We start from the raw sequence: 22,701 nt of genomic DNA, 5'->3' as shown, positions 1-22,701 counted from the left end.
CACTCAGTGCGAGAACACACTCTCTGTTTGTTTGTGAGAAAGCCTCTCTGCTGATAAAGTATGATTCGGTCTGATAACAAAGCCCAGCTGAGGGATGCATCCTTATTAACCACATGCAGCGGCAGATTTCCCCCACCGGCCTCACTTTCCAAATGATATGTGTGCATGAAGGATCGGGCTGGCACTGAGCTGAGCGGCGAGGAGGCGAGAGGCTGTTTGTGTCACCTACAAATGACATTTCAGTACACCATCTAGCACGTTTGGAGTCATATGGAAACAGGAAAACACAGCAGGTGCCCATTCCTTTATGAAAAGTTCAACACAAAGTCCATCCAGAGTGAAGCTTCATGCGAATAAGGAGACTCATGGAGAAGTTGATCTTTGAGAAACTCTGTCTTGATGTTCCTTTCTTCAAATAGCAGAAACTATTTTGATGAGGGCCTAAAATCCCATTATTGAGTGTATCAGAAGGTTTATTTATTGTCTGCTAAACTATATTTTTATGCATGCATAATAGTGAGCAGAATATCAGAAACACTTCATGGTAAACTGTAAAAACTGATCTAAAACACATTGTATGTTTCAGAATATTAAGTATACTAAGTCTGTATAATAAAAGTGAGACAGTATAATTGAAGTTTACTTTTCATCTACAGACTGTTTATTGTTAACTTCAAATGTTCCAATTTAATCTAAAGAATGTAGTTAGTATACTTTCTACACTACATGTACAGTCTATAGTATACTTGCTAGACTTACACTCATAGCATACTTAGTACAATATACTTCAAGTTTACTACTTTAGCTAAGGGTTATCAAGGAGAAAAACTATCTAAATGCTACTTATTACCAGAGAAAATGTTAAATCTTAAACCAAAAAAAGTTCTTTAAAGTTAGTCCTGAACTTAAATCACTTCTTCACCCAAAGTTTATAAGATCTTTTCAAATTATCATTTAATTTGATCAATTTGATAAAAAAATAAATAACTAAAACTCACAAAGATACGGTGGAACATTGTACTTTCCTGTTTGATAAGTCACATTTTCTCTATTAATTTATTCCTATGTACATGACCTTTGGTGTGACTATTCTGTGTAGAAAATGTCATTGCTTTGCTTTGGATGCTCTTGTTTGTGTATGTTCTCCAAATGTGTTTACAGTCAATAAGATAAGAACAAAACTTGTGGTTAAATTTCCAGTTTACAAAAGTCTCTAATCTATCTAATGCAGGAAATTACAAAATATATCAAGTTTTAGTGTAAGGGTTAGAGGCACTTGTGCAGTTTACCTAACATAAACCTGATGCTAAATTGGACTCTAATGCACATAGAAAGGCCCAACCTTCAAAATTCGGTCAGAACATTCATCTTTACATTGTTTCCATTTGCAAACATGACTTTTTGTAAGAAAAAGAAAAGAGAATTGCATCAAAATGTTCACATGTTAAGGGGGAAAAGGCTATTTTTGCGGCAATATGAAGATTTTTCCAGCAACCAGACTCTTCTCTCTGACTAGAGGCCCCTTCAGGAGTCTGGGCAAAACTTCAAGTGAATGTTGTCAAAACACCTTTCAGCGGTTTTCGGGTTTGGCCTCTTTATGGCTTCAGTCCTCCGAGATCCAGTTTGTACAGTAAATATGAGTCATGCCATTCACAAAAGAGCAGCTTTTATCTCTAGATTTTTTTCTACAACCCATACTCAGAATAAACACCAGTTCTGCCTATGCTAATATTGACTTCAGCTTTTAGGGCGTAATTTTAATCCCCGACTGTGTTCCGTTATGGATCAGTAAAAAAAAACCCAAAGAAACTGTCCTCAGAACACAACAAACATATTCTAAAACATGTATAAATTCTGATTTATCTATGTTGAATGCATTCAAATTATGTGAAAAGTCTTCCATTCTCATGCTGAGGTGTGCAGATGAGTGTTTCCTTCACATTTACTTAAACAAGATGGAAGTTCAGCTGTAAACACAGTGTTTTATCCTGATTAAATAAGATAAATGGGCAGGTTAACTGGCCATTACTGAAAAGCCTGCAAAGCACTATTTAAGTAATGCTCATGTAAAGCTGCTTACTTACTTAAATGCATTAAGGGTTGAATTTGTCTCTAATTGGGAATCAATTGAACGCCCACACCCCCAAAACCGCAGCATGCCCACAAACGTCCAGGTGGAATCTGTTCAAATGTCGCCATGTTAAATGTTGGTGTGTTGCTGTGTTTCATGTGAACCTTGTTTTCCCTCTTCTCCCATTTTAATCCTCTGTTGGTGTTGCTTCAGATCTTCCACAGAAGAGGAAAAAGTACACTAGGCAGCACTTAAAAGGTAAAAAGCCATCCATCCATCTTCTAAACCCGCTTAATCCCTCTCTGGGTCATGGGGTTGCTGGAGCCTATCCAGCAACTGTTGGGCAAAGGCGGGGTACCTCCTGGACTGGGCACAGTACAAAGTTTTGATTCATTTTTTAGTTTTGATCCATTTGTCGTGTTAACTGTATTTTATATGCTTTTATTATCCATCCGCCCATCCCTTTCTGGGTCATGGGGTTGCTGGAGCCTATCCCAGTTGTTAGGCAAAGGTGGGGTAAAGCTTGGCACCGGTCTTTTGCAGGGAACAGTAAAAAGCTTTGATCATTTGTTTCAGTTTTGATTTCATGTTAACAGTATTTTCGATGTTTTTATGATCAAAACTAAAACAACGCCATTAAATGTTTGAATTTTATGAGGCTTTTCCTTTTTAATTTACTCTTATTAATTATTCCAACTGGCTCCGGAGCTCAAAAGAGAATCCACAGGTGAAATCTGCCATACAGGTAAATTGTCCTTTAACGCGCTGACGTCAGACGCACGAGCAGGTGTGCTAATCATGAGGTCTCACGCAAACAATCAAAGGATGAATTTGACTCCTCAGGGGTTTTCTGTGGCTGTGCGCATAAGGTAAATCCATACAAAGACGTAAAGCCTGGTTCTGATTGGTTGAGCTGTGTGCGGGTGGTTATCTAGGTTAGTATTTCAGGCGTTTTGGCGCGTGGAGGGCTGCAGTTTCCCTCGGATGTGCAGATGGCATCTCAACCACTCAGACCTTGTCCTTTGAAGGCGAACTGCTTCTCTGCGCTTTGATAAGCTGCTGTGAATATCCATCAAGCAACCCGACCAGCTCACTGGATTGTCGGAAGCGGTCCCTTTCGCGCCCCCCCCTCCCCTCCTCCTCTTCATCTTCCTCACCCTGCCTGCATTGTATGTAGCGTTTCCAGCCCTCTCCTCTCGCTTTCCACGCAGGCGGACATCCGCGCCACAGAGACGGTGCGCACCGCGGCAGCGGCGGGAACCGTGCAGCGGCGGCGTGTCTTCCGTTCTGTTGGGTGGGAGCTGCCGGGATCGGATGTTGGTTCCGTTTCTTTCACGACTTCGCATCGGGGCTTAGGAGAAGTTGGCGTGGGACAAAAACGCCGCCGTCTTTCGTGTCTGCCAGCGATTTGTTTCGCCCGGCGTGTTGACGGTAGTCAGGAGGAGGCGGAGGGGGCGCACGGACTGAGGCAGTTGACAGAGACATGGACATGCACGCGCTTCCGTCCAGCAGCCGCACACGACCGCGGCGGAGACAACCGCACGGCTGTGTTTGAAGCAGGGATGCGGTGTGGCGCTCCGGGGAAGGGATGCTCTGCTGTCCGCTCCACCAGGCTGCGCGCTGTACGGCGACGCGTTCTTGAGGATCCGCATGGATGGAAACGCTCAACTTTATCACTGAAATAAATAAAAAAAACACAATTCCGTGATGATGTTTTTTTTACCTGCCTCTGCTTAGATTTAAAGCCCCAGGCTGCTGACTGATGATGAAGATGATGATGATCGCCAGAAGAGGGACTTCGTTTTTAAATGTAGGGAGGCCTAACCTTTGTTTATCCGCTCAATAGCGCGATAAAGACCGATCTGACTGGCTGTGTTTGTTTCCCCGCGACTGTCACGGGGGTGGGTTTGTTTTCCACACAAGGCAGCAGCTCAGTGGAGCAGAGCGAGTCCGAGCAGCGCGGAGGCAGCGTCTCCAGAAAACTTTCAATGGTTTTCCGAAAGTTGCCCGGTGTCTCGGCATCGGGCATGGGTCTGCGCCTGTCCCAGAAATTCGTTTTTCTCATTTTCCTCTCCGGCTTGGTCACTCTGTGCTTTGGAGCCCTCTTCTTTCTGCCCGACTCTGTCAGACTAAAGCGCCTCTTTCTGTCCAAGACAGAGATCCAGCCCGTCACGGCTGGCTCAAGGTCAGAGAACGATGTCACCGTAAAGAGACCCAAGGAGCAGGAGCAGCGGGGCTTGACTCCTGCCAAAGGAGACGCGGGCACCAAACCCAAAGTCATCCGCAAACCCCCCGCGCCCCATGAGGAGACCGACGGAGGCAGAGCGCAGGAGGAGCTGACCCTGTCCAGGTCCAAAGCGGAGTCTGGATCGGAGAGAGTGACCTCCACTGACCCCCACTCCGTCTCGGATACTTTTAATTTCAAGAAGTTTCACAGGTGTCTGCTGAAACCCCCGCTGGGGAGGGACAACGGCAAGCCGGCTGACCCCAAAACCAACGAGCGCAGGGAGAAAGTCAAAGAGGTGAGACTGTTTGGGACTTAGCAGTGTGGGAGGAAATGATCACTTAAAAACAATGCTTTTATTCTGAAACAAAAATCTTTAAAGCCACATTACTTATTATTTTGAAAAATCGTAATTGCTGAGTTGCTGTCAGAATGACTTTTCTGCTGGTTGGGTCATCCTTGAATTTCTTTAGAGGGGAGACTAATATCCTGGATGATTGGTTCTGACCTTGAACACCCAAAAAGTTTTTATTTTTTTTTGTGGGCCACATTTGTTGAATAGGATAAGGGGTAATTTCCACAGAGCGGTCGTTGCTGTATCACCTCAGTCTTCCTCACTCTGCTGCCTGCAGATAGGACTGCATTCTCAGGCTCTCTGGCTGCATCAGCTCTCCAAGCTGCAGCGTGCAAGCTTTTATTGAGCCCCGTGGCACCAATAAGAGCTCTGGAGTGGGAGAGTTTGTGGATCACACATCTGTACCCACTCAAGGCAAATCAGGCAGCGAGAAGTGGATGTGGGGGGTGGGTTGGAAGTGCGATAAGGCCAGTAGCTGGCAGGTCTGTTGCAGATGGGTTTCAGCCACGGCGTGTGACACGGATAAGTCCTGTTGTCAGTCTCACTTCCAGCCTGGTGTCATCCTGTCGCGCTGCTCCACACGCCTCGTACCCAAAGGTGATGCGCTGCACAGTGACTGAGGTGTCAAAGGACGTGGGGTCATTTGCCCCCTTGTGCCCTGAGCTGCACTGACTCATGGTTCGTCTGCTTGATGCTCTTTCCATGAATCTCAGCGGGACTTTGCTCGCTTAGTTTTTTCAGTTGAGCTATGCAAAATCTGGTTGAAATTTTTTTCCCACTCTACTTTCTTAGCCTATTTCTGATGCATCATAAGTAATGCAAATGCTCACCCAGTCCTTTCTGTGTGTCCTGCTTCTTTGCTGCTGTTTTCCCATCATCCTTTATGTTGGCGCTTCTGCTGAAACTATTTACCAATGTTTCCACCATTGACTTTCAGTGGGGCTGATATACTGTATTTTTTTAGACTATAGGTCGCTCCGTATAAGTCGCAGCAAAAAAAAAAAAAAAAGCATAATAAGAAAACAATCTTGTACTTAAGTCGCAATGGAGTATAAGTCACACTTTTGGGAGGAAAGCGCAAGGCTACTGAACAAATTCATGAAGCCTGGCGTGTGTGTTTAGTCTCATTGCTACATGGAAGCATTGACGGTATTAGTTACAATGCACGAAAGACACAGATGATGTTGAAAGATCCAATTTCTTTACTTTGAAGGGCTATACAAAACCATCAGTAAACACATCTGTATGTCTGGGTTCATGAGATCATTCTTTTTTTATTTTTTTATTTTTTTCTTCTAAGTGAGGTTTATCTTCTACTGCAGCAGCTGTGTTGGAATGATGACACTTTCAGCGGCACTTCTGTCTCTCTGTAACCCAGTTTAATGACTTGCTGTCCCGCATTAGTTCAAGGAAGAAAATAAGAACAATAAAGTTTCGATGCAAACAAGAAAAATATCAAAGTTCAGGGGAACGGTGAGATTCTCCTCCATGTTTGTTTCTGCGTTGATGTCTGTAAATACTGATGCACACATCTACAGTTCTCCCTAGCGGGCAATCCTTTGTTAGTGGGGAAAACGACGAATATATTTATTAATATATTATATTTATTTTTTAAAAGTGACATACAAGTCGCACCCCCATAGCTACGCAAAAAAAAAGCAACTTATACCCAGAAAAATATACGGTGTGGAGTATTTCTGTCCGTTTTTCCCTCCTTTGTACTGCAGCCGGTGTTTTCAGACGCTAAAGCAGCTCTGTAAAAACAGGCGGTTTTCTTTCACTGGAATGCAGACCGAAGGACCCCCCCCCCCCCCCAAAGCCAACAAATAGGGTCTGGTCCATTGAGGGCCTCAATGCCGAAGCTGTGAATGGGCATAGTTTTTCCTCAAATGCCAAAAACAGGAAAGTAGACTACCCACCGTCTCCCTCTGTGTGTGCATCCACTGCCAAGACAGGGTGAACCAGAGGACAATGACTGCCCGATCACAAATAACAAATGTTAAAAAGCAGCCCTTGAGATACCAGCAAATGGTGCCAGAGTTGCCTAGGCGCTGGATACCTTTTCCAGAAACTCCTCCTGCTTAAATCCTTCTCTGCCAAAGTCCACAGTGGGATAAAAATTAAAGTAATTTTCCTTTCAGCCTCCCATTTGTAATCCTGTGATGTTGCTGCCGTCTGTGTCGCCTGCTTGCCTCTGCTGCTGCCTCAATGGCTTTGGCATATGAGGTTGGATGGAGGGAACTGCACCACAATAATGCATGCTTGGAGCCAAGAAGTGTGTGTTTTCTCTTGAACTTTTTTCCCCCTTCTTTTGGTGATGTTTTTAAGGCTACAAGTTGGAGTGGTGTAGAAGGGGACAGCATCAATTGCAGAGCAAAGAGGACATCAGTGAACGATGGGAGCTGTGCTGCTTGGAGGGCTGACTCTCCAGATCTCTCTTCTTGGCTGCACATCGCATGCATCAAATGAGGAGTGTTCTTTAAAGAGCTGGAGCTGCAAACGCCCCAGATTGGCATCCTCCTTTGTCTGATAAATGTTTAACAGATATGCTGGTGCAATCAAACGCTTGTCGCCGCTCAGGGACATTGAAGGGCTCTGATGTGGCCTCGAACACCCGATGCATTTGAAGGGAGCAAAGGTAATGCAGGGAGGAGATGGAGCCGACAGCTGAGCACTGCATTTTCTTCATGCACAGCCTCCTCCAGTGGAGCTGTGAAAGGCTCATTTTGTTCTGTGTGTGCTCTGCTGGTCAAAAGCTTGAAGATGAATGCGACAGGTGACGGCTACAGTTTGGAATGTTGACAGTTTTCTGAGCCCACCAGGGGCCCGTACCAAGAAGTCAGGCAATTTCAGGCGCCAGCTCTGGATTTTTACAGTCGTGTAGCTGGCCCTCTGCTTATAGAGCTGTGTCACCATAGCAACCTAAGTTTAAAGCCTTATGTGCAATTAGGAAGCTTAAAAAAAAAAATCTCACCATCTGATCAATGAGTTATTTTAGTTGCTGCACACCTCCAGCACAGTCACTTTAATAAGGCGCTCGGTGGCAAATGATCAGACGGGTTTGTGCCGTCTTGATGTGGCAGTTCTGTTGAGCTCATCAGTTCACGAGTCCAAAGAGTCACCGCTAACCAGAAGCTAGAGGTGCTGTTTCATCTACAAACAGAAACCATTACAGCGAGCGCTTCTCTGAGAACATTCATGTGATTTGACTGTTGCAACGAGAAGGAACACGTCAGTCGTCCGACGGCCGTAAAAGTTCAGATGTTGTTCAAAGACCCATTCCCATCATCTTTTGAGCCATTTTAATTATGATTGTTGTTTTGCTGAGATTTGAACCATAAATGTTTTTAGGCTGTTTTCTCTCCATATATTTATTGCTTGCATCAATAGCTTTGTCAATTAAAAAAAAAAAAAAACATCAGAAAAACTTGTGCATCTTTTCATATTAATTTAAACTGATTTTAGCTGGAATTTTTTACATGATGGTTTTAGGCAGAAATGGCTGGGGAAAGAAAAATGGATGAGAGCTTTTATTTTACTATAACTGTAACCAAACCAAAACCCAGCTTCTAACCATCACTTCTAAACATAAAAAAAACAGTTGTGTCAAAGCCAATGGGGAAGAAGAATAAAACTCTTCCCAGACTGCATGAGCAAACATGCTGCCAACGTCTTTAAGTTACACAGAGCTTCACTGTGCAAACAAAGTGTTAAAAGTTAACAAGCAACCGGCAGCTGAGTTAGTCTGCAGAATTACAGCGAGCAAAGGACCAATGTTAACAGAAGTTACAACTTCAGGCTGATGAAAGGCTAATGGGGGCAAGCTGCTCACACTGCAGTCATGGGGTGACCCTGCAAAGCAGGTGAGTGATGTGCAGGCCGGTTCAAGCGTCTCTGACACTCGTCCAGTCAGTCGATGCAGAAGAAAGAAATGCGTGTCCCGCCAATTACAATCCATTCAAATGAGAATCCTGTTGGAATGTTTGAGGCAGGCATGGAGACTAAGACTGCAGTATTTAATTGTGTAATTGTGTTTGGATGTTAAGCGACTGAACTGTTGTCGTCCCGCACGCACAAAAGTAACGCACACCCTCAGAAAAGGGTGTTCTTGTAGTTTTGTCAGAAACCCCTCAATAGCTGTAATGACCAGCGAGCTTGTGACTTTCTGAGTAAAATGCAGCCATTAAACTGGCCCCTGCCGGCTGGCGGAGGGTGCCGTGACCTCCCTCCGACCTCGTCCTCCTGCTGCTGCCTCTGCTCTGAATCAGGTGAGCCAAACAACCTTCAGAAACTCTGGGAAATGGCCTCCTGTTGAGAGGGGAGAAAGAAAGGGAAGATGAGCAAAAATGTGAAGAAAAGGCGAACTCTTCCCTGGTGTTCCCCAAGAGCTGGAACGTTTGTGTTTTTCCCGTGCGCCGCCGTGGCTGTGCAAATGTCAGCTGCTTGTGTTTGGAGTGTGAGCCCATCGCTGTCTTTGGTGTGTTTATGTGAAGGAGTGAGCTGCCAGGCCAGCTAGAAATTGATTTACTGTGTAAGTCGATGGCAGCAGAGGCGGATATCATCGGCTGCTCAGTGCTGCTTGGCATTGATGCAGAGCTTCTCTGCCACACAACAAGCAGTGGACGTCTCATGTGCTCAATTTTCACCAACTTGTACAATCGTTTTAATGTTTGTAAAGTTTTGCGTCGTTTTTTTTCATTAGAACACTTGATATTTTTCCTTAGAAAATGGAAAGTGATAACTGCAATATGGATCTCTCTTAAATTTGAGTTCTATAAAGCCCTACTTTGATTTCAGGTTTCTTACGTCAGCATTCTTTTATATTTGGGTTTTTATGGTTTTGTTTGGACATTTTTGGTGTTTCTGTTTTTTTATCTGCCTTTTTTTAAAAATATTTTCATGGTTGTCATTTTAGCAAAGTATTTGTCTTCCTGGCCATTTATATTTCTAGAAGGTTAGCTTTAATTAGGAAGTAGTTCTTCTTACAAGTTTTTGGTGTGTGCTTTTATTACTTTTCGACTTTACACTCATTTAGAACCTATGTCTCCGCTGGCCCTGAGGAGTAGATCATATGACCACTAAATGCAAAAGCATCTTAAAGATCTTGGCAATTAAAAAAAGCACAAAAAATATTAGGAATCCAAACAAATTTCCTGAAACCATAAGTCATAATTCCAAGAAAAAATACAATTCCTTATTACTGACCTTTTCCAATATCCAGTTTGTTTCGTTTTTAACATTTGGAAGCACTGGAAATAATTTAGTTTTTTCTGCATTTAAGGTTCTGGGGAAACTACATTTTGTTTTTCAAAATGTAATGCAATTACTTCTTTTTTACTTTTCTAATTGTCAAGATCTTTGTTTTTGTTGCGAGTTTGTTTTAGATAAACTGACTTTTGCTTTACTCTACAGAGGTCATTTATCTTCTTCCGTTTTATCCCTTTTGGGGTCACGGAGCCTATCCCTACCACTTGCAGGTGAAGGCAGGGGACACCCTTGACAGATCGCCAGTCTGTCGCAGGGCCACAATCACAAATCCATTCATTCACACACTCACACCTATGGACAATTTAGAGTTTCCAATTGACCTATGGAGCATGTTTTTTGGACAGTGGGAGGGAGCCGGAGACCCCGGAGAGAACCCACGCATGCCCAGGGAGAACATGCAAACTCCACACAGAAAGGTGTTGATGTTCTGTTTCAGGACTTGAACCGGGGGCCTTCTTGCTGTGAGGCAAGAGTGCTAACCACTGCGCCAGCGTGCAGCCTCTACAGGGGTCATTATTACAAATTAAACAAAAGCCCAGCAGATGAGTTAGTTTTTCCTCCTCAAACCATTTTAATTGTTTTTAATTAAGCACGTTTTAGATTACACCATGTTCAAACACGGTCATGATGATGGATTTTAGGTGACTAACACTTTAAGATTGTGCTCTTGTACATCAATAGTCGATCTATTTCCGTCATGTATTAGAAGCTGCTTTGTTCTGAGGCTAATGATTGTGTTCCTCAAAGTGTTTTATGACAGCAGGAAGCTGGTATTCAAGGCTGCTGGTCAGGCGAGGGCATGCTTTTAAGCCGACTTTGAAATGATGCTGTCTGCCCTGATCTCATGCTTGATTACGTGCAATTATAATCTTATTTAGTCCCTGCTGTCATCTCGCCTAAAAGATTGCATGCTGATGGGATGTTTTATTGTTAAATCTTTGCAGCAATGTCTCTTGCTGTGTTCTGACTTTTTAATGATGTGACTTTGCACAGAAACGGTGAGAGCGGTGTTGGATGGAGGAGGCCTTTGGACTCTAGAGTCTAAAGCTATTGCGCCTGAAGTGCCAAATTTTCTTAGCTTTAAATGGAAAAGAAGCTAAATGTTACAAATCCAAAGGCTTTCTAATGTACTGTGACTGCAGTTTCCTGTTCTGACATAGGCATAGGGAGATTTATAAAGCTAACATCCGTGCAGACTGACCAGCTCTCAAAACCATCAGTGAAATATGGATCAATATCTGCACAGGATCAACATGGATTGTTTTGACTTGTTCAATAAACATTATTGTGACGCATTGTTCAGCTACTTTAAAACCTTTAAAAAAAAAAACTTTAAATACTGTGTTCTTCTACAGTCTTAGGCTTTGAAATGAAGAAACTCTTTTTCACAACTGTTTATTTTTTCCCCCCACACCATTTTCAGAAATCAGGTTATTCCATTTTTAATGAGCAGAACTCTCCAGGTTTTTTTTTTTTTTAATGTATATATTGAGGTCAATACTTTCACACAGTCATTTCAAACTTTCATCCTATTATCATTGCCTGCTCCTAAAGTACAGATTTAGATGTGTTTAAGGTATATGTAGTTGGTAAGGATTTTTATCCATGTTTTTAAGCCGTCCACCTTTAATGGAAGCCAATGGAAATGCCTGTTTGGTGTTTTCCTGTCTCTGTGGCCTTTTCAACACTTTGCAGACGTTTCTTATTCTATGTATTTAATAAAGGGGCAATGCATACACAAAACAGTGTGAAGTGCTCTTAAAAAAGAGAAACTTCTGTAAATACACAGGATTATATAACCTTAGCTAATTTTCATCCTCTGTCCCATGCTGACCATAGCCAACCACCAAGCGACCGCGGATGCAATAAAATGAATAAAAAATAAATTATGAAAATCAAATTACATGAAATAAGCTTGCATAACATTAACATAACAGAGTTTAAAAAGGTTTAAAAATCCTAACTTCCCCTCGGTATACATCCTAAACCTCTCCTAAATCAGAACAATACTATGACAACTCTGACCCCCCCCCCCCCCCGGTATTGTTTTATTAATTTTTCTTTCCTAAACAAAAGTCAAGTTATGGCATTTTTTTCCATTCAGTTTTGCCTTAAAGACCCACTAAGAAAAGTGTTTATTAACATGTTCTTGTGGCGTTTTTTTTAATGTAAAAAGAAAATGATTGGATTCCTGAGTAGTTATTCAAATTTATGTGAATCAGGAGCAGAATGGAAAAAAAAATTGCGGTTTGAAAAAGATGGCATTTGATACGTAGAAAATCCCCTGGGCGGGCCACAAACTCCCTGCTCCACTCCATTCCGATGCATCCACTTGTAGCTAAAAAAAATTCAATGATATCTGTTTTCCTAAGCTGGATAGCTCCAGTAATGCTCCCCATTTATGTTGCACCGCTAAGGTTAGTTTTGGCTTTTGAGTGGATGTAAGTTGGTGGGAGAGCGTGTAAATAAAGCTCTAAGCAACGGGGGAAGAAAAGGGTGGGGCGAGTTCATTTTTTTTTTTTAATATTTAGCTAAAAGCAGTATAATCCTAATGAAGACCACAGGGAACACTTTTAAAAAGGCTTAAAAGATGATTTGAGTGGGTCTTTATATACGAAAGTGTGTTTGTCTGCAGTTCAGGAGCCCATGTTTACTATAGCCTGCAGGTATTGCATCAGCTGCCAGTAAAAACAGAGGCCAATGTCCCAAATCCCTTTTTTTTTTTTTGACCCCTGCTCAAACAAAGCAGCAAGTGTGGTGATTTCTGTTTTACTCCCGTTTCATTCTCCTGGCTCCTAAACCCTTCATCCACTGTCACTCTCTTCATCCAGTAAACATCCTTTATTGTTGGGATGCTGCAGTGAGGCCAGTCTATCCTGAGATCTCCAGCAGAGCTGAATAAAGTGTCATTGTGTGCATGTGTCTTAATAACCGTCATCTGACAGCCTGTGATTACAGTGAATTTTTAGTGCAACTTCCTCCTCTTGTTGCTCCGGCATGCTCACTTTCACAAGCCTGTCAAATTTTTTCTTCTGATTTATAAATTGTGCGACAGCCACTTGAAAAAGTCCTTGAAGTAAAATCTTGCTTTCTTGAATATTTTTTTAGTGGTCATATGCGTGACTTTCTCCTTCCAGTGACATGAGATTCCCTGCAAAGACACATTTTAGACAAATTTAAAAAAAAAATGTTCAGACTTTCTGGAGACAAAGATGTCATCCAATAATATCTGAACAAATAAAACTGCTTGTCACTGATCTTTTTTTTTTGCGTGTGGAGAACTCTCATGTTTTTCTCTCTAACAGTCTGTCAGTAAACCCACAAAAATGCAAATCTGCTGTGGATCTATTTTTTTACCATCCCCCAGACATTTTTTTTTTCTTTTTTAGGACAGACATTAAAGTGTCTACAGATGGCCTTCTTTTTCCTGAACACTCTTCAACTCTTGTCTGCTGCATGGAATTTTCCAGACCACTGTTACCCCCTCCACCTTTTCTGTTTGGCTTTGCCGCTCATGTGGATTCAAAAAACAGAAAACAGAAAAAGGAAAGAGTGGCCTAGATCCAACCAGCAGACGTTTTCAGCCCCTTGCTGAGCTCTACATGCCTGCCTTTATGCTTGCCTAATTGGTCAGAAACAACATGCGTGGCTGTGCTTACAGGAGAATAAAACTTATATTAGAAAAGGCTGGGGGACCTGCCCTGACCCGACCCTGTTCAGCTCCTCCCCTCAACTTTTGTTAATACTTTTTCTTTTTCTTTTGTTCTTATTCATATCGGCTCGTCTCGGATGATATTTGTTTCTCTATTTTCCTCCCTGATGCTTGGCATTGTGTGGCCCCAATCATCTTTCCAGCCAACCATCTCCAGAGAGGCAGAGCTGCCGGCTTGTGTCGCAGCTGATTGGCCCGTCTTCATTTTTTATTGTTTTGTGACACGGTTTCGGCTCGCTTTCAAAATGGCTGAAAAGCGCTGATGAGCCTTTTGACCTACAATCTAGGCGGATCCCCATAGACAGCTTTTCATGTCGAGGCTTTTACCAAGGCAGATCAGGTTTTCATTAGGAGCTGCGGTTTTGTATGGAAAGCGTATCAGACGGTTTTTCGGTCGACTCGGTGGCGGCTGGTTTTCTTTGGGCTTAGAGGAAATGGCGTTTCCCCCTCGGGATTTTTCTCCTTGATTTGGCATCAGCAGGCAAATTGCCATTAATTAGCAGCATGCTTACATGACCATTTTAGCCGGAGCGGGGTGTATTTGTTCATTATTATCGCAATTAAGTCCCCAATCAAATGGCAGCAATGGTGCTTTGTGCTCATTAGGGAGCCATATAGATTTTTCTTTTTTCCATCAGGGTTGGATGATGGGCTAGATGGATAATTGCAGTTTTCATCCACATGTTTGCAGAAAAAAAGGGGAAAAAACAAAACAAAGAAACCTGATTTGAAAGATTTCAGTGAGCTAATAATCACATTTATTGAGTGAGAAATGGTTAAGATGTTTAATAAAAATATTTAGCGAAACTGACTTTTATTCATACAAAACAGAAAATTAAGCCTAAAGAAACATTGTAAGAATATTTTTTATTCATACAAAATGTAGAAATGTAAACAAAGTAATTTGGCAAGAAATATTTGTCCAACTATAAGTTTTTAAGATTAACACAAAGACATTAAAAATGTATGGAAAACAATTTACAGGAATAATACAAAACAACTGAAAAAACTTTATAACAGCTGGAAACTTTGGACCCTTAAAGTGTTTAGCATAATTGAAATTCTAAAACAGTCCAAAAATAGTTCAAAACTCTTGTAAAGAGGATATTCAAATGTTTGACTGCAGTCCTTTTGCAAATTATTTTACACTTTTATTTCACATTTCGGTTAAAGCGTCGACTAAAATTTCCACCAAACTGAGCTGAGTTGACCTTTGAGGAAGATGAGAAAGAACAATCCTTGTTGGTTTTTTATGTCAGCACCTCGGTTATTCCTCCGAGGAGGGCAGATGGGGATGTGCTGCGGTTCAAAAACAGGAAATGGGTGTAACCCCACTTTCAGAATAGACTGTCAACGGTTATCAGAGAACTGCAGATGTTTCTTTTAGTGTCATTGGACATTTCAGTATTCTTTCTTGAACTGCAGGAGTTTGTAAATTTAAAGTCTTTGTGGTTTATGTAAACTCAAACAACAGTTTCTACAGATTCAAAATGTGAGAAAACTGCTACAAACTTTCTATTTATTTATTTATTTATTTATTTTTTGCTTACCTTGGTTTTATTGCTTTTGCAAATGTAAAAACTTGCACCAGGTGAAAAAAGCTGAAGTAAAAATCAACACACATAAAATATTCAAACGTGCTGTAAACCTTTTTGGTACTTTGACAAGTTCTTAGTTTCTTAGTGATAAGGGGGGGTGTGTTATGAATGATTAAAAAAATATATCTGTGATCTCATTTTATCAGTTAGACTTAAAAAAAAACATTACCTTAAAAGGAGAAGTTGGATGACTGACCATGGTGATTGGTTCCATGGTTTTCTTTCTTGCCGCTTTATTTGCTTCACTGCCAATTCAGGTGAAAGACTGAACCTTTTGGCTATATGTGCTCCTGAATTAAAGCCGCTTTGTCTTTTTGTTATAGTTGGCTGAGTCTTTTTTTTCTTTTTTTATAAGCTAGGCATGCTCAGCAAGGCATGCTGTTTTAAGTGTTTGGGGTTTGTTGTCTTACATTCATGTTGTGGTTGTTGTTTCTCTCGCGTTGAGAATATTTGGCTTCTCTCCACTGGATAAATGTTTGCTGGAGACAAACCACATCATTGTCTTAGTTTTATGATGAATTACAGTCTAAACAGAAAAAAATATCCTTTTTTTGCTGCACTTCTGACATTTCTTCTGACCTGAAAACATTCAAAATCCTCAATGAATCAGCAACAGTTCACTGCTCTGAACCGGTCAATCCGAAAATCAACCAATACAGGTCACTAGCTAATCTGTGAGGTTTGGACTTTGAATTTTTCGAGTGATAACAAACATGGAAAGTAAATTTTTAACAGATTAAAATATTCAGATATGTTACATTCTCAGTAATTGTCACACTTGTAATGCCACTTACTCTACTGGCAAAAAGAAAGTACTCATTAAAAAAAAAGAAAGAAATGTACTACTGTTTATTGTAAACGTGTCAAAGTGTCAGCTAAAGAGCAGCTTGTGGCTTTGCAGTAGTTGAGCAACAGTTTGACTGCAGGGCTTCCTCCAGTTTTTTTCCTAAATGCAGATATAAACTGGTATAGATGAGAATTATAAAAGAGATGAGTTGATTGTTTACTGCTTTGTGATACAGAGAAACATCTGTGTTTCAGTCAGACTCTGTACATCCTGATCTAACATAAGGGAAGTACAACAGGTCAAACTTCAAACTCGCTGAGTTTTTTTTTTCTTGGCTATGCTGCAGCGTGACTTTTATGCTGTCATGTGCGTTGAGTGTTCATTAAGGACTAACAGATGTTTGACCGTTTTCTCTGAAAGTTATTGCCACAGTTGTCAGTACAATAAATGAATCCTTGTGCCAACATGAAATGTAAAGCATCTGTGTGAAGGCTTTTATTCTGGAATATCTGGTCTTTTTTTTTTAAGTTCTGAAATGAAAAACAGACTGTCTGTATGTGTTCTTGAGACATTTGTAGTTCAAGTGAAAAAGGGGCCTTCTATTAATTTTCCAGTGACCCGTATCTAAAGAGCCAAATCTCCCAACATCAGCAGTGTGGGATCGGAATAAAGCGGTGCGGTTGTGTCTGTTTGTGCTTTAAATATTTGTGTCTGTGATGCTCTAAACACAAATTGCTTGGGGAGCTTTAAGACCCACTGAGGCTTTACAAGAGGTGACTTCATGCTGACTGAGGGAATGAAACTCGACAGGACCATTCAACGTCAGTTACTGATTCTGCTTGTTGTGTTTATTTTTGGTTACATGAAAGCATAAAGTATGCCTTCGCTTTCTGTTGTTTTGACACAAAAACAATCCTGAGATGCATCTCGACTTTTGAGGCAAGTTAATGCTATTATGTGTAGTTGGAAATGGATGCCACCCTCTGAAGACGCACACAATGCCCTCTGAGCAGTTTTTTCCCCAAGCAAAAACATTTGCCTACAATAGAAAACTCATCTGCAGTATTTCTTTCAGCCGTGTGTCATCAATCCTTTTCCCAGCTGGGGTTCAAGGAGTGGAGAGAAAAAAAGGAAAATGTACATAAAGCTTGTGCTGCCCATTTCTTCAAATATATTTCTTGACGATCACCTCTTATTCTCTAAATCCTTCAAAGTTGCAAATTCTTTCTTGAAAGACCCACTCAGACCAGTTTTTGATCCCAGTAGTCTTTTAATTATGATTTTTGCCTTCCCCCCCCCCCCTTTCTTTTAGCCACCAACCTGTGTCGTTTTCTAGGACAGAATGGCTCGCTATATTTCTGAGCCAGATGTCAGCTCAGCCGGGGAAAACAAAGACATACATGGATCTATTTGTCTACAAGCGGATCCATTAGATTGGGAGCTTGTGGCCCGCCCAGCAAATTTTCTACATCACAAATACTCTTTTTAAAAAAAAAAAAAAAAATTGTATTTGCTCCTGATTTACAATGATTAGAATAAGTAAATACTCATAAATGCAATTTTAAGCTACATTTTCTTAAAGCATGTCCACCATCCTGCAGAAAAATGCCACAAGAACATGTTCTTAACACCGTTTTCATCAGAGTGGGTCTTTAAGGCTGTTTTTCTCAATGTTTTCAGAGCTCCAACAGGACTGCAACGCCATATACTCAGGAGTCACATAATTGAAAGGAGGCCAATTTGTTTTTAGGGTGGTAAATGCAGAACTGAACCTAAAATGTTAACAAGTCTATAGCAGCTTACGGAGCGGAAAAAAGGGGAACTGAAACACACATCAGGCACGAATGGAGCAAGCTGACAGTTGGGTTGGAACACTGACAAAAACCACTGTTCATTCCACAGAAGTGTTTCCCCTGAAAACACTTGCAGAGAGCAGAGTGATTTCATTTTCCTGTGCTGAGGAAGTCACAGCACACAAAAGGAAATTATGGATTTTTGGCATCATCGTTAAGAGTAGCAGAAAAGGTGTACAGATAACAGAGTATTATCATAATAATGTAATTATCAAGTCCATGTGGAGTTTAAACCCATATTTGTTTTTAGTCGTGTTCATTGTTTGCTTCACTCTTTAATAACATCCCAAATGGTAGACGGCTAAGTGATTCATTTTAAACTGATATCGATTATAAGACGACGCTATTGTAGAAAACAGAAGGCGAATGCTTTTAACTGTGGTGCACAGCTGCCCAGCTCTGGTCCATGGGATTTACCCACCCTGCTTTTCTTCTGCTTTAATTTTAACTGTTAACCAGAAAGTCTATAGTTCTATTCCTGGCCTCTGCTCTTTTACATATTAGGCAATGCAAAAAAAATCTGAAAGAAGAGGTTTTTCGGAGCAAAGGACGATCATCAGATCAAACAAGTGGTTGGTACATCAGAACGGTCAGACCGGGAGTATTTAACTTCACACTATACCCCAATACTAGAGCCATTCAGGACTTTATCAGTGAACTGTTGGATGAGAATAGAATAAAACTTTATTGATAAAACAACCGGAGCGTGAGATTGACAGGCGGATCGGAGCGGCGTCCGTAGTTATGCGGTCGCTGCGGTCGGAGGCCCCAGGGAAGACCCAGGACACGCTGGTGAGACTACGTCTCTCGGCTGGCCTGGGAACGCCTCGGGGTTCCCCAAGAGGAGCTGGAGGAAGTGGCTGGGGCGAGGGAAGTCTGGGCATCTCTGCTTAGACTGCTGCTCCCGCGACCCGGTCCCGGATAAGCGGAGGAAGATGGATGGATGGATGGATGATAAAGCAATGGGAACATTATGTTGTTACCATAGCTGTAATAAAAACAGTAGATCATAACAAAAAGTTTCAAGTGTCTGAGACGTTGTAGTCGAATAGCTGACAGGAAGGAAGATCTGCCGAAGGGCTCCATGCTGCAGGGAGGTGTTAAAATCTCTGCCTGAATGAGCTGCTCATGCAGAGGACGTTGATGAAGATTTTCCATCCTGGATTCCAGTTTCTGTACCATCGTCCTCTCACCCGCCACAATCACAAACTCTAGGTGACATCCCCGATTGAAGCTGGATCTCTGCACCAGTTTGTTGATCCTCTTCCTGTTCCTGTCGGTGCATCCAGCAGTTCACTCTGTGGCAGAGGGCAGATGCAACAACGGCATCATACAAAATTCTTTTATAGAACTGAAAACTCTTCAAAAAGACCCCAGTCACCCCTGTGATCTCCAGTAACTTCTCTGGTAGCATTTTGTTGCTTATCGACAACAGCTGATCGTGTAAACAATGCACCCACAAACCACCTTAGACCCAGAAAGTGGTGGAAAATGGGGTCCAACAAGGGGAAGCAAGCACGCCACTGCACTCATTAGATGTAAAAAAACAAACAAACCCCCCACCCCCACAAAAACAAATAAGCTAGTATGGAGCTAACTGCTTACCGGTTGGAAAGAAAATGAAGTTGTCTATTTGATTTAGTAAATCTGAGGAATTAAATGCTTGGGTCAGAACAGATTACAACAAACTGAACTTGGCAGACTTGATCACAAACTTGGAAGTAGATGCCAGATTTCTGTCATGTGACTGTAGCTTTAAACTTTTTCCTTCGTCCTTAGAAACTCCTGATTTCTACCTGATCTTTTATGCCTCATTCACACTGTGCTTGTGATGCGTGTCCAAGATTACATGTTGAGCATATAGTGTGCGCATATAGTGTTGACACTGGACTGTTGCTACCTGATATGAAAGACTTGGTGGCGAATGATTCCAGTGGGGCTATTATTAATTTCTCCTCCATGATCAATCTTCAAATGGTTGGCACTTAAACATAAATTACAAGGGACACCCTCCATACACCACTATCAAATCAGAGTCCCTGACTGGTCAAAGTTCAACTTGGTTTAACTTTCAACGTGTTCAGTAAATTCCAAAAACAGTCATAGAAAAGTCGCAGTGACTCGTGAACTTGGGCTTTGAATGTGGAAGCCCGAAACACATTTCTATAGACTTGTCATTGAAAGTGGTTGGTTGAACGCGGGTTCAAGAGGCCAGTGTGAACGTAGCTCTAGATGCTCAGCTTTATTCCTATATCAAATACCATTCCCCATATTCTAACTAACAGTGAGGATGCATGCAAGCAAAGTTGCACCAACCGTTTCATTGCAGCTTCATTTACTGAACTCTTTTGGTACCACATGTGGTTTGATACCTAGATGGAATCAGGCTGACAGTTGTAGCTTCACAGAGTAAACTGAGTTTGAATTTCATGTTTACCATGACTGTGCCTTTGCAGGAAGAGCAGAGCCAGTGAAAACATTTGGGTGTCTAATGTGCTCCCCACGTTTTACAGCTTTTGATAAAACCACATCCTACAGCTGATCTCTAACACTTGAGCGTTGCACACTGTGTTACGTCTGTTTGGGACCATTCCATTTTTGGAGGTTATCTTGGGGGACACACTGGGAGATTCATCTACCCCTCCCTGTGCAATGAACTCATTTGTGCAGTGGGCACATTAATCATTTATGGCAACGGTGAACTAATGGGAGTTTCGGCTTTCTAGTCGTATGCCTCTTCTTCAGTGTCTTCCTCCAGCTTTATTTCTTTTGCAGCCTCCTTGCACGTTTTTTTGGATCCCTTTGTCATCACCCTCTCTGCGTCTCTGTCACTTCTGTTCCCTCCTCATTTGTCTTTTCCAATCTGACTCCGTGACTTTCTTCTTTCATGTGCTGGCTTGTGTAGAAAGGGCTGTGTTTTTGTTTTACGTTGACAGTTTCATCCACGTCTGCCTGCCTGTCATCAACCTGCACAGTGAAACAGATGAATCCACTGGCAAGTGTTGCTTCTGTTAGAATATTCTGGCAATTCCTACTGATTACGCCAAGCAGATTGCATTTCCAGTTATGGCTGTGATTAAAAAGAGTAATTATATTGTCTTTGTAAAATATGTAATATAACTCAGTGGGTAAATAACAGGATGGAGCTGTGCATTGTTGTGAAGGGTCAGACTGCCTCCTAAACTGCGAGATGCAGCAGGCTGCAGCAAGAGGAAGCTAATTACATAAAACTGTTTAATTAGTTGCTTTCATGGATTTAGTCAGTCTCTGGAATTACAATGATTCTGACACAGTATGGTGTAGCTGGGTCCTGCCTATCTAATGGCAAGCGAAAGTTTCTCTAATCATAACGTGAATGTTCATGCAAATAAATGACTCCAAAATACAGAGCGTCACAATTGCTCTTATGGGTGGATATGGGCTGAAAAATGCACAAATCTGTAGGGGGCACGCATGTGACCTACACAAAATATCAAGGTCGTAGATCGCTCGGTGAGCGCGTAGAATGAAAATAATCATGCACGTTATTATCTATGGCCATCCTGCAGGTGATGGGTTGTAGTGAATACTTGTGTCGTAAACATCCCTTGCATTCAGTATTCCCATGGGGGTCAGTGAGAAGCAATTGTGTGCACTCTACTAATGACTAGAGTGTGGTGTCAGGGCACCATACAACAACATTGCTAAAACATCATTACTCAATCCAACGTGTTGAAACTCACAAAAACTTCACGAAACACTTACCACACGCATGACAATGGTACATTCCATTCCGTGATACCATTTGCGGTGGCCCATAGAGCCTCAAGGTAAACTGCAAGACACATCTCGAGATACAACTGCTCCTGTCAACGACCCTCCACCGCCTGGGCAACCCAAAAACCTGCAGCATTCGTATGGGCTCTACCCACGACACATATGGTAATCAAGGGTAATGTAGGAGCCAAGGTCAAGGAGAGTGTGTTTAGGCGTTTATTAACACAAAAGAAAAAGATGAAGTAGACTGAAGTGAGTCAGTGCCTCCTTCAAACTGTGATCACTAACCTGTCATTGCAACGTTGAATGTGTATCTGTGTTCTCGCCTAATTCAAATGGTGGCCCTAAAGTGCAAATCACATCAACAAATCACTTGACACAAAAATATTTTTACATTTTTGGTTTCTGGAATTTTGTTTTTCTTAAAGTTATTGTTGTGATCTTTAAAATGTTTTTGCAGCAAGTGAATTGTTTTTCATGTGATTTGCACTTCAGGGCCACCGTAGAATCACCACTGGTAGGATGGTTAGTGTTTAGAAACCACAGCAAGATGCGTGTAATATGATGAAGGCAATTTACAGGCCTAATGAGCAGGAGGCTGCTGGGATTATTAACATTTTCCCCGAGATATTTCTGGAGTCACAAACTCTGATGGAAAAAAAATGTGTATTGATTCAACATGCATGGGAAACCATCACAAAATAATCAAAAGTTGCGCCAGTCATTTACTGCATTGGACAACTATAATAGTATGCTTCTTGCTGTGAAACCTCTCACATACTATGAAAGAGAGAACCCAAGCGAAAGAAAAGTACCATCATCATCACTTTGTGCTGGTTGCTCATGGCAACGTCTTTCTCTCTGTACTCTGGGTCCAGCGACGCAGCCAAAGGGGTTTCTGTACAGTAGCATTCTCACAGCCCGTTTCATAAATGTAACCTCCTGCTGTCTACCTGTTTCAACACGCAGAAAGCTGCTGCATGGGGTGCCGGCTGCTGATTAATAGGCAAAATGACTCCCACACAGTTGGATGGTGAAATGCAGACAAAGCCACTCTGGATTAAGAACCGATCCAAG

At 41.8% G+C, this 22,701-nt stretch overlaps 1 protein-coding gene across 1 annotated transcript in view; it reads left to right on the top strand.

Moving 5' to 3' along the window:
- Positions 1-3,046: 3,046 nt before the first annotated feature.
- man1c1 (mannosidase alpha class 1C member 1) overlaps positions 3,047-22,701 on the top strand; it is a 187,778-nt gene continuing 168,123 nt past the window's right edge. The window contains exon 1 of the mRNA XM_004078309.4: positions 3,047-4,593. Coding sequence (XP_004078357.1) covers positions 4,060-4,593 — 534 coding nt within the window. The 5' untranslated portion in view covers positions 3,047-4,059. The remainder of the gene's footprint in view (positions 4,594-22,701) is intronic.

The sequence above is a fragment of the Oryzias latipes genome, chromosome 16 (assembly GCF_002234675.1).
Source record: "Oryzias latipes chromosome 16, ASM223467v1".
NCBI lineage: Eukaryota > Metazoa > Chordata > Actinopteri > Beloniformes > Adrianichthyidae > Oryzias > Oryzias latipes.
This window is presented reverse-complemented; position numbering and strand designations above follow the sequence as displayed.